The sequence below is a fragment of the Macrobrachium rosenbergii genome, chromosome 46 (genome assembly GCF_040412425.1).
Source record: "Macrobrachium rosenbergii isolate ZJJX-2024 chromosome 46, ASM4041242v1, whole genome shotgun sequence".
Taxonomy (NCBI): domain Eukaryota; kingdom Metazoa; phylum Arthropoda; class Malacostraca; order Decapoda; family Palaemonidae; genus Macrobrachium; species Macrobrachium rosenbergii.
In genome coordinates, this window is record NC_089786.1 from 20,734,752 (window position 1) to 20,751,904 (window position 17,153).

A 17,153-nucleotide genomic window follows, 5' to 3' on the forward strand; every position below is an offset into this window, starting at 1 on the left:
AATGTTAAGGCTGGCAGCTGCATTATGATTGGTAAGTAGTTGACCTACAACTCTTTCAGATCTTTAGGTTACAACTGCCAAACAGTTAATCAATAAATTTTTGTTGATCCCTCTAATCTCCATTAGACACAAAAAATAAAGAATGTATGTAGAGGGACTTGAAAGGGTGGATTAAAGGCCTAGTAACAGGTCCGATTATTTCCAACAATATATCTTTAGGTTTCTCTTTATAAATAAGAGTCCTGCAAACCATGTGCTACATCATTCTTTTTCATAGCAGCTAGTCAGCTGTACCCTCCTTAGTGTGAGATCCAGTGGCATTCAAAAGCCAGGTAAGGCCCAGACCAGACATTAATCCCCTTGATAAAACTGAGCTGAATAAGGTGCATTTATTGAGTGTTTTTAAAATACCATGCACTGGGGACAGGACCTGGCACACTAGGTTAGGTTAGGTTATGTGTGGTTGGTTAGGTCTCATCCTTATTATCAATAATTTGCAGCACCCAAGTCAGGTTGGGTGGGCCTGGGGCCCAAAGCTATTAGGTTTAGTGCCATGCCCCTGGAGTTAAGGCAAGGTACTCGTTCTGAAGGGCACAGGACCTATATTCAGCAAGATGCCCCAGCTCCACATCACACAGTATCAAGATGGTTTTTTCTTGTGTTTCTCCCTTCAGACGTACATTAATCACGTCATGTGCATTACCTGTCTTTATTTCAGATTCTTTATGTACCTCATCTTATGCATCATTGTACGGCCTTTCAGTCGATATGTGTATCTACCTTTTATATGCCATGTAACGAATATTGTACGTATTTTTATGCTTGTCAGAAAACACAAATTCTGTATGGATGCAGCGGGGGCCTCGGGTCACCTGCTACCTTTCCGTCTGCTTTTTTGTTTTATAAGCACCTGTCGAGAATAATAAAGGATCAGTCTCTCTTTTGACATTTCTCTTGAACCTCACATCATTCTTATAGAATTGTGAAGGAAATAACCCGTCCTTGTAGGTTAGGTTAGGGGGAGTTCTCTAGGGGAGTGAGGCCCCTAGCTAAGTAAGGACCCAGTCTCCTATGTTACGTCAGGTGAGCTTAACCTCTAGCTAGGTAAGGACCCAGCCTGCTGGCTAGATTAGTTGGGGGTGGTGGGTGGAGGTTTCCTGGAGGGTGGAGGCCCCACACTCTCCCCTCAATTAAGTAAAGACCCAGCCCCCAGGTTAGGTTACTTCAATCCTTCCTTGCATTTCACTTATTTTGTGTTCTTCCCCAACCAAAATCCTGCTTTTCCACAGCGGTTCCCTGAACTGTGAGATATACGGGTGTGGGGGTCTAATATCTTTTAAAATACTCGTTTGCTAACGAAATGAACCTCAAACGTTCCAAGCACGGCGTTGAAATCATATTTTCAACTCTGGAACGTGATTATGGTTTAAGTAAAAATTTACCCGTCTTGTTTTACTACTAACAGTAATTTTAGGAAGAACTATGCACGGAGATATTGTTAATCAATGAAATATTTTGACTGAACCACACAGAAAAGGGATGCAGTTCAGGTGACATAACTTGAAAAATATATCGAAATAATGTGAGAAATTTACTGTCTTTTGTTTACGTTTCTACGTTAATGCCCGAGGGGTTGGTACTAAACAAGGCATCCAGGGGAGCTTTTGTTTATGTTTTAATAAACAAAAGATGGTAAATTTCTCACATTATTTAGATAAATTTCTCAAGCAATCTCCCCTGAACATCACATGTGACATTTTCTATACTGTTCAGTCAAAGATTTTCATTAATAAACAACATAACCGCGAGGAACTCTTCCTTTGAATTACCATGATATCTCTCTTAGCCATCTAGATTAAGCCCCGAATAATTACATAGGAAACTAAGTAAGTTTGTCAACTTCACAGCTTCTACAGTAACTACACTGTGGAACACATAATCCTTCCCGTTTGATGTCCTAACTATAACAAAAAATGTTTATTATTTACTAAAGTTATAAAACTGGACTGAATCTAAAAGTCAGTTAAAAACTGATAAGGTCAGTATGATACCAATAATAACAACGTTAATGACTTCTGTACTGAATGTTGGAAATACTGTTACGCCTCTTGTAAATGAGAACTAAGTGAAGTCTAGTTTAACCAGACCACTGAGCTGATTAACAGTCTCCTAGGTCTGGCCCGAGGGATTAGACTCATTTTATGTGGCTAAGAACCAATTGGTTACCTAGCAGCGGGACCTACAGCTTATTGTGGAATCCGAACCACATTATACCGAGAAATGAATTTCTATCACCAGAAATACATTCTTCTAATTCTTCATTGGCTGGCCGGAGACTCGAGCTCGGGCCTAGCAGTGTGCTAGCCGACAACTCTACGGACTCATCCAACGAGGAACTGTGTAAATGAGAATGTTTAGTAAGGAAAGGGAACAAGGGAATACCAACCGATACTATAATAAGTAATAACAACAATAATCTTACACCAACGACAGTACAGTAATACATAACGTTAGCCATTACAAATGCACCGTAAGTTTAATGTCAATAGAAAACCAAAAATAAAAATCATAAACAATAATGAAATAACAGCGGGCAGAGCATTGGAATTGATTTGATCCACCTAAACCCACCTACCACCGCAACACCAGCAAAAGCACAGTCCGCAAGGCCAAAAGTCCCTTCGTTTCTTTGCACTTCTTTTCTCATGCTTATGTTTCCGTGCCCATCATTTTCCTGCTTTTTCCACTTAATGTTGTCAGTGACCTTGGCGGTTGTGACACCAGTTGTCCTTTTATCAATTAGGCTACCGCCAAAAATGTACAAAGTCACTGGTTTGGGAGCTTTATGGGATTTTCTGGCCAATACTTTCATAGGATTTTCGACCTATTTGCATTGTTAGATTGAGACACGTTGGTATTACTCAGTGAAAGCTTATGCTTTGCACCACCCTTTGAACACACACACACACACACACACACACACAGAGAGAGAGAGAGAGAGAGAGAGAGAGAGAGAGAGAGAGAGAGAGAGAGAGACTTTTAATGGAATGAACAATCAAAACGTATTGCTCTTGGAGATGAGCTGAAATGTCTTCAGTATAAAAGTGAATAGTTTTTTAAACTAAAATAAGTATTAAAGGAAACTATTTCGTGAAACGTTCAGTCTATGAACATGTTAATTAGAGCGTGCAGCACTGTTTTATCATGCATAATACTTGGTCTGATTAGAAAAGAAGCTGATATCAACCGACTCTGATGGTTTAAAAAAAAAGCTAAACATATTTAGGACTAATTACTACTGTATCTTTGCACAACAACGATGACCCATAAATACTTGGCAAATAGTGGAACTTAGGAAAAAAAATGATCTTGCCTTTGTAAGTATAGTCAAAATTACTTTTCAAATTACTTTATTTTCTTTTCAGTGCCAGTACTTGAGTCTTCTAAGCTTTTGTTTGAAAATCTGAGACTAAAGTGGGAAATTACTCTGGGACACAGGTACGCCGCAAGAACGTGGCACCTGGTACAGTCTAGTAAATGAGACAAGAGGCTGAACCGTTGGTGAACGAGATTTTATTGATTATACAAACTTGCTCCTTGTTAATGATTCGCTCTACTTAGGTAAAATGATTATTATTGATTAGATATTCGACAGTACTTGATGTTACTTTGAAGTTTTGCATCTTTCTTGACTAGAAAACTATGCTTTATCCATAAAATCCTTAGTTTAAAGACCACTGAGCTGATTACTTACTGGCCCGAAGGATTAGACTTATTTTATTAAGAACCAACTGGTTACCTAGCAACGGGTACAACCTTTGGAATCCGAACCACATTTCGAGAAATGAATTTCTATCACCAGAAATAAATTCCTCCAGTTCTTTATTGGCCGGCCGGAGACTCGAACGCGGGCCCAGCAAAGTGCTAGCCGAGAACTATACCGACCCATCCAACGAGGAACCAAAACCACCTATAATTACAAAGAAGGTTATATTAACGACCTTGTAATTCTGATAAGACTAAGAGAGAAGACTAGTTCTCAGACTTTTTCAGCAGGGAAAATATGCAGTTGGGCTTAGTGCCCATGCCCCTGGAGTTCAGGCGAGCTTCTCGTTCTGATGGGCACAGGACTCATTCAACAAGATGCCTCAGTTCCACATCACACAGTATCAAGATGGTTTTTACTTCCTTTCTTATAAAACAGTGAAGGGTCGTCTCAGCAGTCACGTGGGTAATGTTGCCCGTAATATAATGAATGGCTGCAATAATCCTTTTGACGGTGATCCCTTTGCCCTCATTTTTCTGATTTTGTTTTCAACTTTTGTTTACTTATAAAGCCCCATTCGTTCATTTCCTTGTTAATGTCTTTTTCTTCGTTATTTTCATTTATATTTTACTTAAACCTTTTCTCTTGTCTCTTTTGTTTAATCCAGAGGCATTTTAGTTTTTTGAGGTTTAGCTAACATTATATGCATATGTATGTACAGTACACACACACACACACACACACACACACACACACATATATATATATATATATATATATATATATATATATGTGTGTGTGTGTTATGCATTCAAATTAACATGCACAAGCCATGCACATCGGGCTAGCGATATGGGCGAGGCACATAGGGATATACAGTATACTCGTCCCACGCGTAAGGTCAACCTCATGTGCTAAGATTCTTTATGAAAAAATCGTAAATGCGTAGCAGCAATACCATTTTTTTACAAGAGGATATGTCATGTAGTGAATGTAACTTGAAATACCATTTGCTGACATTTCTGAATTTTTTTTTTTAATTAAGAACAATTCTACGTTGAGTACTGTTGGCGTTATTTTGAAATATTTTGTGACATTTTGCATCATTACTTATGCAAAGTTAGCCTGTAAAAGTCGACTCCTTGAAAGTTTAGTTCATTTGAGCTCCGAACCCAATGTGAGTGTATGAAAATTGTAGTAAAAGGTGCCTAGATAGATGTATAGATAAACAGAAAGATAAATAGGTAGACAGGGACGAATTCATACATAAAAGAATCATAAGTATTCTTCCATCATTGAGTAATCGCAATAGCATAGCTGTACTGGTTGATTTAATGAGATACATCATTAAGACAAAATAAAACCTCGACTTACGATGTTACGTCATGGCAGTATTGACAAATCTTTATTGGAACATGTTTTGCATCTTTGAATCACGCCGTAACTCTCGTTAATTTCAACTATTGAAGAGAAAACATACATAGGGAAACCATGTAGACATTTCCTTACGTATCCTGCGACCTGGTCAGATATTAATGAGGAAAATGTTACTTCCTGGACGGAGTAGCAGTCCACATGACTTTGTTCCTAATTAACTTTCTCCCATGGTTCTACTTTCTCAACACCTCACTAACACAAGTAACCACCCCTCAAGTAAATTACTGTTGGATTACTTTCCTACAAATGAAATGATAATGGCTTTTCAGGATGGATCACACAGTATCAAGATGGTTTTTACTTCCTTTCTTATAAAACAGTGAAGGGTCGTCTCAATAAAAATTAACACGACATGGTGCTAAAAAGACCTTGTCAAATACCAGAGATTTAACACCATTTGTGGCTAATAAAGCGACGAAACACCAACATGATTTAAAACCAAAAGCGACTGACAGGCTCTTTTAAATACCAACACAATGGGAATGAAAAGGCTCTTAAATACCAACGTGATTGACATCATATGTGGTTAAAAAGACATTTTGAAGTGATTTAGCACTGTGTGTAGTTGAAAAAAAGAACCTTTGTAATACCAATGCAATTTAAAACCATATTTGACTGAAAACTCTCTTTTAAATAGCAACATGATGTAACACTACACGGGGATGAAAAGGTCCTTTGAAATACCAAGCCAATCAACATCATATGCGGCTCAAAACTTCCTTTGAAATATCGACATGATTTAACACCGTATGTGGCTGAAACCCCCTTTGAAATACAACGTGATTCATTACCGTCTGTGGCTGACAAGGCTCTTTGAAACGTCAGAACGATGTGATATTATAATATGCGGCTGAAAGCCCTTTTGAACTACTAACAACGTTTGACATCATATGTAGTTTTTCGAAACGCTCATCCTTTCCCCTTTCCAAAAGATTTGTTCAATTTTGATAGTCATTAAACAAGTGCCTTAGAATTTCCATCAAATGGTGAAAATACTTAGGCAGTGGTTCTTAACCTGGGGGGCGTCAGCAATTTCCAATGGGGCAGCGAGCCCTATGGAAAAATTAAAAATTCTCTAATTATATTCGTTATTCTCTTAACAAGAGTAGCTAAGAAGCAGTGTCAAGTATCTCACTAACTCATTCCCTGTAGAACAAAAACACCCCCTCTCTTCCTCTCTTATTTTTTTTATTTTCCTTTAAATCTGGGAGGGAATTTTACTCATAGATGCAAGGGCGGCGTGGAGGGAACACCAACTCTTAGAGGGATACTCATCGTTTCACAAATCATGGAATTTAGGCTACTAAGCCAATCACTGGGCTGCACTGCTCCATTCGGCGCGTAAGAGAGCGGGAGGAGGGAGTTGGAGTGGTTAAACGGCAAACTATACAAGACAACGTATAAGGATGTAAATGTGAAAGTGATTAAAACCTCACAGTTGAACTAGAAAGTAACTGTTAGAGAGGTTGGAACTGGAATTGGAATGTAAAATTTAGGCCAAAGGCCAGGCGCTGGGACCTATGAGGTCATTCAGCGCTGAAAGGAAAATTGAGAGTAAAGGTTTGAAAGGCGTAACAGGAGGAAAACCTCGCAATTGCACTGCGAAACAATTGTTAGGAGAGGGTGGAAAGTAAGATAGAAGGAAGAGAATATGAATGGAGGTACCGTAAACGGAATGAGAAGGGGTTGCAGTTAGGGGCCGAAGGGACGCTGCAAAGAATCTTAAGTAATGCCACAACGCACTGACGGTGCTACCCGTAGCCTCAGGCACAAGTATATCTATCTACTATCCATTTCAGGGACCGTGAGTCATCGTTTTTCTCAAATATCTTTCAAACTAATTATTTGATCGAAATGGCGCTTTGACACAGTGCACAAGACACCTCGCGCTAATTTTTGGTAATAGAGTACATTGTAAAATGGTGTTAGTTAAGGCGTTTACTCTTGATTTTTAAAGGCAAAGTCGCATGAGTCAGCAGGGCTAATCTACGCAAATCGAACGTCCGCTATACCCCATAGACAAGAAAGGGGGGCCGGAGATGGGGAGGCCAGGAAAGTGGGTTGAGGGAGGGATGAGGAGTGGAAGGGGGAGGGACGGACAGCATGGGGATAAAAGACGTTCGAATGCATAGTTTGACGATGCTAGGCAACACCATGTAAGTCAAGAGTAAACGCCTTAACAATAACGATTTGACAATGCAATATATTGCCAAAATTTAGCGGGAGGTGTCTTGCACGCTGTGTCGAAGTACCATTTCGATCAACTTATTAGTTTGAAAGATATTTCAGAAAAACGATGACTCGCGGTCCCTGAAATGGATAGTAGGTGTTTGTTTGTTATAATAATAATAATAATAATAATAATAATAATAATAATAATAATAATAATAATAATAATAATAATAATAATATCCTTTATTTCAGCTCAGGGCCATATACAATACACACAATCTAGATACATAAGATAACATGATAAAAAAAATAATAATCGGCAGTATCCACACAGTTGCTGAAGAAGCAGAAAAAATAGAATTTATAATAATGATAATGACAGTAATTATATGGAGAATAATAGTAAAAAAATATTAAAAATGATAATTAAAGATACAGATCGCAGACGATTAATTTCCAGCTAGGGACCTTAGGTGGTTACAGAAGTCAGGCCCAGGAGGCTAAATACGAAAACTGAAAATAGCAAAATAATATAAAAGGAAAATAATAATAATAATAATAATAATAATAATAATAATAATAATAATAATAATAATAATAATAATAATAATAATAATAATAATAATAATAATGACAGATTCTGGAGATGACACTTCATAATTGGCGTTGGTGGTCAACGAGCTTCTTTGAAAGAGCAATATCAATTTATTTTTATGTTTTCTTTCGAGTTCCTGACACACTTTCCTTTTAATTTTTTATAAGAATAATATCGTAGAGGACCTGTCCATTTAGATAGCACTGATGATTCAAAATACCTTCTTATTCTCGAAACGAAAATGTATATCTGGTAAATTAAATGAATTGGTTCCATCAATAAAATTCACTAAATAAATGGAAAATGACGGCTTCCTACCCTTTCTGGATTCAGAAATACATAGTAGTAGTAATGGGTTTAAATGCGTGTGTACGAAAACCTACCAGCATTTCTGCCTATATACATTTTGATTCTCGTCAAAGCAATAAAGTGAAGAAATCAATTTTCACTACGTTTATGTATACCTGAATTCACTGACTATGAAATAAGTATAATTAGGAACAGAGGGAAAAAATTAAAATATCCTGACTTTTATGATGACAAAGAAACGTACAACAACAAAAATGAGCCTGCTGGTGCTACCATATAGTAAGACTTTCAAAGATATTCCGCATCTACGTGAGAATTTTGGAGTTAATGTGTCATTCAAGAACAATAATGCAATGAAAAAAGCGTCTATAAAGAACGCTTCCGAGAGTACTAAGGGAGGTGTATATCAATTGCCAGTATTCCCTGTGACAACTTTTACATTAGCCAAACTGGAAAACCACTGGAAAAGAGAAAAGAACTGCGTAACATCAATATGGGACATGCATAAGTGAACAGCGGAATTTTCGTGCATGTAAAAGCAATCGTACAATCAACTGGGCAGAAGCATCAAAGACAGTTTATTCAACAATGCACTGAAAGTAACACCATAGAGTCCAGTTTTATAAAAGAAAGCCTCAGTAAGGACATGAATATCAGCCAAGGCATGCACAAACATGATCCACTGACTCCTAAAGAAATATATAAAATATTAAAGAATTTTAGTAAAGGTAGCTAGCATGGGGAAGGGGAGGGTGTGGGACCACCCACATAGATAACTAAAGCACTTCACCCGAGACGCTGATGAGTTCACGGATCCCCTCACTCTCTCTCTTCCCGCCTGCCATGGGACTCTTTGCTTTCCAGCTGTCCGTCTGATGTTGTTCGTTTGTACTGCCGCTCCAGGACGTGTTTCAGGTTTCTACCAATATGTATCAGTCCTCTGAAAATGTCTTAAATATAAAGATGAAACCTGTCAGGATTTACATCCAGTGTATAATTTTTCCTGTGTATGTATACATTCATATATATATATATATATATATATACACATGCATATATAAAAACATAATTATATATATATATATATATATATATATATATATATATATATATATATATATATATGTGTGTGTGTGTGTGTGTGTGTGTGTGTGTGTGTGTGTGTGCGTGTGTGTGTGTATGTGAGTGTGTACGCTTGTGTGCATTCAGTACCACAAGTGGACGAAAAGGCACTTTGAAATACGAAGTGATATTACACATACATATGTACGTACACACACACACACACACACACACACACACACATATATATATATATATATATATATATATATATATATATATATATATATATATGTGTGTGTGTGTGTGTGTGTGTGTGTGTGTGTGTGTACCTTTGTCTGCGTCTGTGTGTGTATTTGTGCGTATGTATATAACTGCAACAGTTTAAAACATCTGCTGTCTTGATTTTATTAACTGTTTTCTGTTTCAGGTACCTCTTCAGGAAACCGAGCCCAAAGAAGACATTTCCAATTCCTGGGGTCATTGTAGACGTAAGTACAGGATGTTAAACGCTTCTTTTATGAACCCGACAAAGCTTCTATATGAAAAACTTCACGTTTCTAACTGTGGTGACATCTGCAGAAAGGATAAAAGGTCGCGACTGCATTTAACCATGGCTAGCCTAGGATAATCTTTAGCATTTTACTTGTCTTACAACACCTTTCTAAGCCTGCACCTCAGTCTAATTGGCCTTGTAAGAAAACCACAAGAATGTTTTGATGATCTCATTAATTTGGAGATTTCAGATGTAAATGCCATATGTTTGTTAAAATCTGTGGTAAGCATGAGCTTTATGACAACAAAACTTTAAACCCTGTGTATAAGAAAACACGAATAAGAGTCTTCTTGTCTTATAAATGACTAACATGAGGTTTCTGACTTACTGTGAATCAAGTTGAACTTCCTAGCCATGGGTTAAGTGTGGAGGCAGTAGTACTTTTAAGTAGTAATTCCCAAGCTTTCTGTTATCCCTAGAGGCTGCACTTGAATTCCCTCATTACTACATCAAAACTTTTTCTCTTCCTTCTCCTCATACCCCACCGACTACACTATGTCTCATTGTGCTGAATTTGGTCTGTTTGCTATGGTAAACTCTTCTACATGCATCATCATACTATGGCTGGTCATTTGTCCTGAATTTGATGACCTTTCTAGGGACATACCTTATTAAATAGCTATCTGCATTTTATTTTAACTTCTTCTTGTGATCCTGATCTGATATAGCATCTGAAATATTAAGTGCCTGACAAGTTTCAATAAAGCGATCCCAGTTGGTTCTTGATTTCAGCCACGCCGTTTTTCCAGTGGTGGCAATATACTGATTGATAGAGATGTCCATCTCACTGGTGGGGTGATCGCAAGTGCCTATATAATCGCAGACCTAGGACTTGATAATAGCTGGAACATCTGTGAATATGAGAGCTACTCTATTACCAGAAATATGCGTGGATTCCTCAATCAGCTGGACGAAATCGGAGGATACGCAGAGCTGAAGAGCTGATATATATATAAATATATATATATATATATATATATATATATATATATATATATATATATATATATATATATATATATATATATATATATATATATATATATATATATATATATATATATATATATATATATATATATTTAAGAACTGGATAGCCAGCACAAACTACAGCATATGTCGTCATAAATTCATATCCATCACCAACATTTTCACACTAGATTTTTCATCATCAGGGCTAAAAGCAAAGAAAATAAAAATCTATTCAACAGGAGTAAGACTAAAATAGAGTAATGAGCATGCATCAATAAGCTTAAAGGTAACGTAAAGCAAAATGGCTAGTAATGAAACACGAAATTATCAAACATATGAACGCTAACTTTTAGCTAAAACTGAACAGTGGACTTCAGAGACGGTAAAATACGTCATTCGCAAAGACAGAAGAAAAGAGGTATAAAATGTACAATTACGCCATTACATATTGCATCACTTTACTAAATATACCGTTCGGATCGTTTTTCGTTTTTTATTTTCCATATAATACTCAGTTTGAGAACACTTTTTTTTATATTATGGAAATTGAAATCAATTATCACCAGCAAAAAATAAAATTGCAAGGAAAACCTTATTTTATACAGGGTTTTAAGTATTTCGTCCGAATCATTATGAAATATTTCATTTTGCTTAGATATGAACAGTCCTACCAACCGTGTTAACAGAGTATCCTCTGTATAAAGAGCTGTTATTTTACGCAAACAATACGGGAGTGAGTGGAGTTTGGCACTCTAATGTCATCAGATTATCATCTGTTTAAAGATCATTGTGTTAAAAGAAAGAACGTTATTTTAAGTTAGCAGAAAAGATATAATTATAAAAAAAAATATGATTTAATTTATGGCTGCCTTTCTTAAACTAAATACAGTACAGTTCGCTTCACTGAAGGGTGGTGAAACGCAATGCCGTATGAGGTTCGGTTTTACAAATATATGGAGAATTCAGATATGCCAGATAAGGAAATTGGAAATATTATTTTTTACAAATGAATGGTTTAATGGGGGTCAGATAGGCCTAGACTGAATGGTAACTGATAACGTCTTGTGAGAATGGAGTTATCGGTGCTTTTGGGAATTACACTAAATATCAGGATGAGAATAGTATTTATAAACTGAAACTGGCTAAAAAACCCACTTTTACTGAATATATGGGATAAACATAATTTGCCGTTGTTTTTCTTTAATTCTGTTCGAAAGAATATATTGACTCACCTTTAGATGTTGTTCAATAATTATTACTGTCATTAGTTAATATTTTTCTACTATATGAAGTTTTTAATGTAACAGTTCAACCTCTTGCTCACTATCAATATTATCTACCACCCATTACGAATGTGTTAATAATAAATGGAAATATATTATTTTTGTTTTTCTGTTTTACCTCATGTTTCAGAATTAGGCCAAATGGACAATTCGAGGAGGCCATTTAACACTGAAATGATCAAGTATATATTTGCATATTGGCTGTAAAAGAACACATTACTGATTATGAAAATTTGATACCACACAAATACTTATAAACAAAATCACACTGCATTATTATGTACTCCCCGCCTTTCACAGATCAGGCGAAGATCATTAGGCCTAGCGAAACATTTATAAGTTAATATTCAAAATTTTTTAATATTTTGATTATGGTAAATAAACAAAATGTAATAAATAGTTTTGTTTTGAACGCTGTATACGCAAAATATATAGACGTACAATGCTGAGTGCTAAAATATAACCTTCTTCAGACCGAAAAAAAAAAAAATGTTTAGGCCGGGTCACAAGAAAAAATTAATACCACAGTTCTTAAAGAAAAAACATAATTAAGAACAATAATAAGTATAATTTTCTTTAAACAGAATGTTATTTAGCTCGGCTGCCATAATATAAATTAGTGAGTGACTCGGTTCTTTGTTTTAGACTAAGCCAGCCTTGTGAAGGCAAAGCTCTTGCTCTAGGGCAACCCGTAACCAAGTAACAGAAACTTAGTCTGTCACCATAGCCAGGTGAATAGTTGCCAGATACCGCTTGCTGAGCACTGCCTTATGCCTATTATCTGAAACATTACAGGAACTGATGCAATATTTTGTATCCCAATGGTCGAACCAACATTTATTTTCCACAGCAGTTGCCCGTTAACTGTTTTATTGGACTCATTTATTTAATATCCAATTCACTCTACTTCAGGAATAACCTACATCCAAGGGGTAATTACATTTGATGAGCGCTTCGTGCTGGCATGGGCTCTTGCTCTTCAGCAGCCAGTAAGGGCTTCCAGCTGGTTGTGAAACGAGGACGTACAGTGACTTTTTTACCACTGACCTATCAAGAAAAGTATGAATTGACTATAACTAGACTATTGAGTAGCGGCCACTGCTTCTTCAGTTTTAAAGTGTATTACAATAATTGAACCTTTTATCCTCGAGTACCTTAGGATTTTTTCTTCAAAAGATCCCTAAATAAGAAATAGCCCTGCCTGTTGACTAGGAACTTTCTGTTTCCACAAGATGAAGCCAGAAATAAGACATTTCCTTTTCAAAAACCTAAACAGAATCTTTTGAAAAAATTAGAATAGGAGAGATTTTATCAAGCGATAAATACCTCACATGTAAGTAAAAAAAAACTGCTTTTATGAACGAAGTTAACAAAGTGAAAAAAAGGAGAGCTCTGCCATTGTATGATAAAAGAGGAACAGACAATCTCTCTGGAAAATAAATATTGGCACTATTGCGTTCGTTCTGGTAAAGATGAAGCTTTTAATGAGAGATTCTTTGAACAGAATAAAACAGACAACACCGTACCTATACTTAAAGAAAATTATGATTCTGCTGTTGATAATTGCACCAAGTCACACGATACCTTTTGCCAAAAAGGAACTGAATGAAGCTTATTAGCTAATTTTGTTTCGCCCAAGCACTATGTTCACGAAAGCTCATTTTTGGTAATTTTTAGGGTTGAAAGGAATGTCAGATATGCTTATATGCAAGCTTTTTCTAAATAAAACTGAAATACTTTTATAGTAACCTTTATCGCTTTTAGTTCCAAACTAGCTTTTATGAAACCTTCCTTAATGTAATGTGTAGTAAAAATCTAAAGTTCATACAAAATTTTACTTTGACCCTTACGTTGCAAAATCAAGAGCCGAGAAATATTTTATTGACCTTTCACAGTTCCCAAAGTAAAGCTCAGGAAAACGAAAATTTTGTACTAAACTAATTGGCACCCGTTATGCTCAGAACAATTATATTTGGTCATTGTTTCAAAAAATTTAGTTTCGGAGAATCTGCTTCCTTTCCTGTTTTTGTCTGAAACTGGTGTCCAGAAGTTTTCGTTGTTAGTTTTAGCTGCAACCTGTAATTCAGGCAAGTTTATATTTGGTAAAATTTTACCCGAGACTGGAAAAATTCTGTTTAGTCTTATCTAAGGCTTCAATTACCGCTCAAGTAAAAAATTCATATTCAGGAAATCTTACTTGTCATTTGTAGTACCAAATGAGAGATCAAACTTATTCTTATCTGGTAACTGGTGCTCAGGAGAGCTTATTTCTAGTTATTTTATGTCCAAACTGAAAATCAGTAAAGCTTACCTGTTTTTTCAGTAGCAAACTGAAGACCAGAAAAGCTGGGTTCTTAGTCCTAACCTGGGCCTAGAAAATCTAGTTTGTCTCACAATTTCTTCTCATAAAACGAAATTTATTAAAACATATTTTTGGTTATTATTAGTCGTAAACTTAAGCTGAGACATACTTAAATTTATTAGTTCTTCCAAAGTGAAATTGAAAAGGTTGATTTGGGCCTAAACTAAAGTTCGGCAAGATTAACCTTAGAAGTTTTCATTTTTTAGTTAAAAAAATGAGTCGGATTTTTATATATTTATCTCTGTAGTATGTAGCCAAAACTTAAAGTGCCGTGTAAACATGGAATTTGCTGCTACGGAAAGACAGTTGCAAGTTTTGAAAACAAGCAGAATGGGGGAAATATGATACTTAAGGACAAGGGTTGCCGGTAAATGTGTATGCGTGTGTGTGTAGTGTGTGTGTGTGTGTATGAGAGAGAGAGAGAGAGAGAGAGAGAGAGAGAGAGAGAGAGAGAGAGAGAGGGAATCTACCATTACTGGCGTACTGTACCTGACAATTAAAGGTTTCTCTTCCCCTTCTATCGCAGTTCTCACGTGACATGCATGAATTTCGGCAGCCCCTCCTACTTCTGCTCTTTAATTAAAGTACTGGCAATTGGGCGAGTGTGATGCAGCACTCTATTTTGACTTATGGAAGAAAATTGAGAGTAATTGGCCGTAAGTTAAAATACAAGGTGTTAATTCCACGTGAGCTTTGTACTTCCCTCGGACGAAAATGAATCGAGGGTAACCCTACTCGCCGAAATAGTTCTACAGGCTATGACATATTTTCAGGCTAAAACAAAGGACATGCTCTTCTATTTGGTTACGTGAATATGCGTTCTTTCTGGAACTTACGATTGTTTAATCATATATAAAATGAAACTTTTATTTTTGTAAAACGATAGTATATAAATGTATTTTAAACTTGTGCACAATTATTTGTATACCTTCCATTTCCCACGAAATTGCAAACTATTTTCATTAAGATCCGTTAAATTCTGTTCCAACGTGTGCCTGCGGGAATAATAATCTTTCTGAAACGAAAGAATAAATAACATGACGAAAAGAATATACAATATATGTTTATGTGCTCATAGTATTTATTTAATTCTTTCGTACATCTGTGCTACAGTTTTCTTCCTTGACAGAAGATTTTAAATACCTAATCTTCCATCAAGGAAGAAAACTGTAACACCAGTATACGAAACAATTAACCTAATACTATGAGAAGTAAAGATAATGTATTATATATTATTTTGTTTTATGGTATATGTTCTTTTATTACAGAAAGATTATTGTACCCGCAGGTACACGCTGAATTTTCGTCCCAGTCATGCAAGATTTCATCCTAACCCTTCTTTGCCATCGTTTACACGCCACTGTTCTGTCTTTACTGAAAGCACAATCAACCCATACATTATTCTGAAACCTTTGTTTGAAAATGTACTTAAAGTTTGCCTCCTGCACCTGAGAGTCGACTAGTTTTGCAGCCACACATCGTCGCAAGCAATGTGACTCTGTAAGGACACTAATAGCAATACAGGCCTCATTCAGAGTCAAATAGTAATGCCAAATAACCAAAGATTTCTTTCCTCAGGAACTAAGAACATTATTTTTCGACAACACGGTGAACGTTGTATACGAAGGAATAAGAGATTATCTATATAGGCTATAGTTATCAGGTATTGGATAATCACCAGGTTTGGGCGAACGATTGAAAAATTTTCCAAACTGGTAAACAACATCAGCCAGCTATAGATCAAAAAGAACGTTTCAAGCTGCGCCATTTACTGGAACACTTGGCACTGAGCCGGATTCAAATACCATCTTAGGAAATACTGTGAAACCACGGTCAAAGACAACTTCTGCCCAAAACTATAGTTAAAAGACAGCAAATTAATATCGATAGCTTTATGGACCCTCTTGCAGACTGTCAAGCGAGGTAAAAAATGGTAAATCCTCCCTGTTGGTGGTCCGCATACTAAGGCGAGGAGGAGGTTATTGTGAAGTTCACTATTTGGTGGGTGGGTGGGATTTCTGTCCGGAGAAAGACTCTGGCTTCCATTTTATTTTGAATATGACTGACAAAATATTTATTATACACTATCAAGTTTCTTCTAAGGTACATCTTTCCAAGGCCTTGTTTTGGGTCAATAATTGTGGAACTTGACGTTGTATTGAGATAAAACAAGTAGTTGTTATATTTATCTCGTAAAGGGTGCCGACGATTCATTCCCAACTTTTACATGAATTATTAACCTTACTTGTAACTTTGCAGGCTTAGGAATCTGAGAATAGTATAGAAATATAGAGTAGAACCATTAATGAAGCCAAAAATTAAATAAAAACATTTTAAATCTCGCATGTTTCGTATTATGTAGTTTAACCATTTCGATATCACGAAAATACTTCCAGTCTTTTCAAAAAGACCCCAATATTCATCTGTCAAAATGATGCGAAGGGGTCTTTTCTGCGAAACTTAGCATATCTGATCGATCTTTTCTATGACGAGTTTTCTTTCGGGTGAAATTAGGCAAAGATCTGTAAGTTCCAAATCACGCGAATTTGCCGATTGCAAAAATTACGGCCGACAGCCTTACTTCTAGATTCGTCAACAGTACTCACAAAACAAACAGCAATCATAAAGAGGGAGATAGA

The 17,153-nt window shown here is 36.2% G+C and overlaps 1 protein-coding gene across 2 annotated transcripts in view; it reads left to right on the top strand.

Moving 5' to 3' along the window:
* LOC136830270 (uncharacterized) overlaps nucleotides 1–17,153 on the top strand; it is a 537,978-nt gene that overhangs the window by 271,675 nt on the left and 249,150 nt on the right. For both annotated transcript variants that reach the window (XM_067089651.1, XM_067089653.1), the window contains exon 4: nucleotides 9,772–9,832. In XM_067089651.1, coding sequence (XP_066945752.1) covers nucleotides 9,772–9,832 — 61 coding nt within the window. The remainder of the gene's footprint in view (nucleotides 1–9,771; nucleotides 9,833–17,153) is intronic.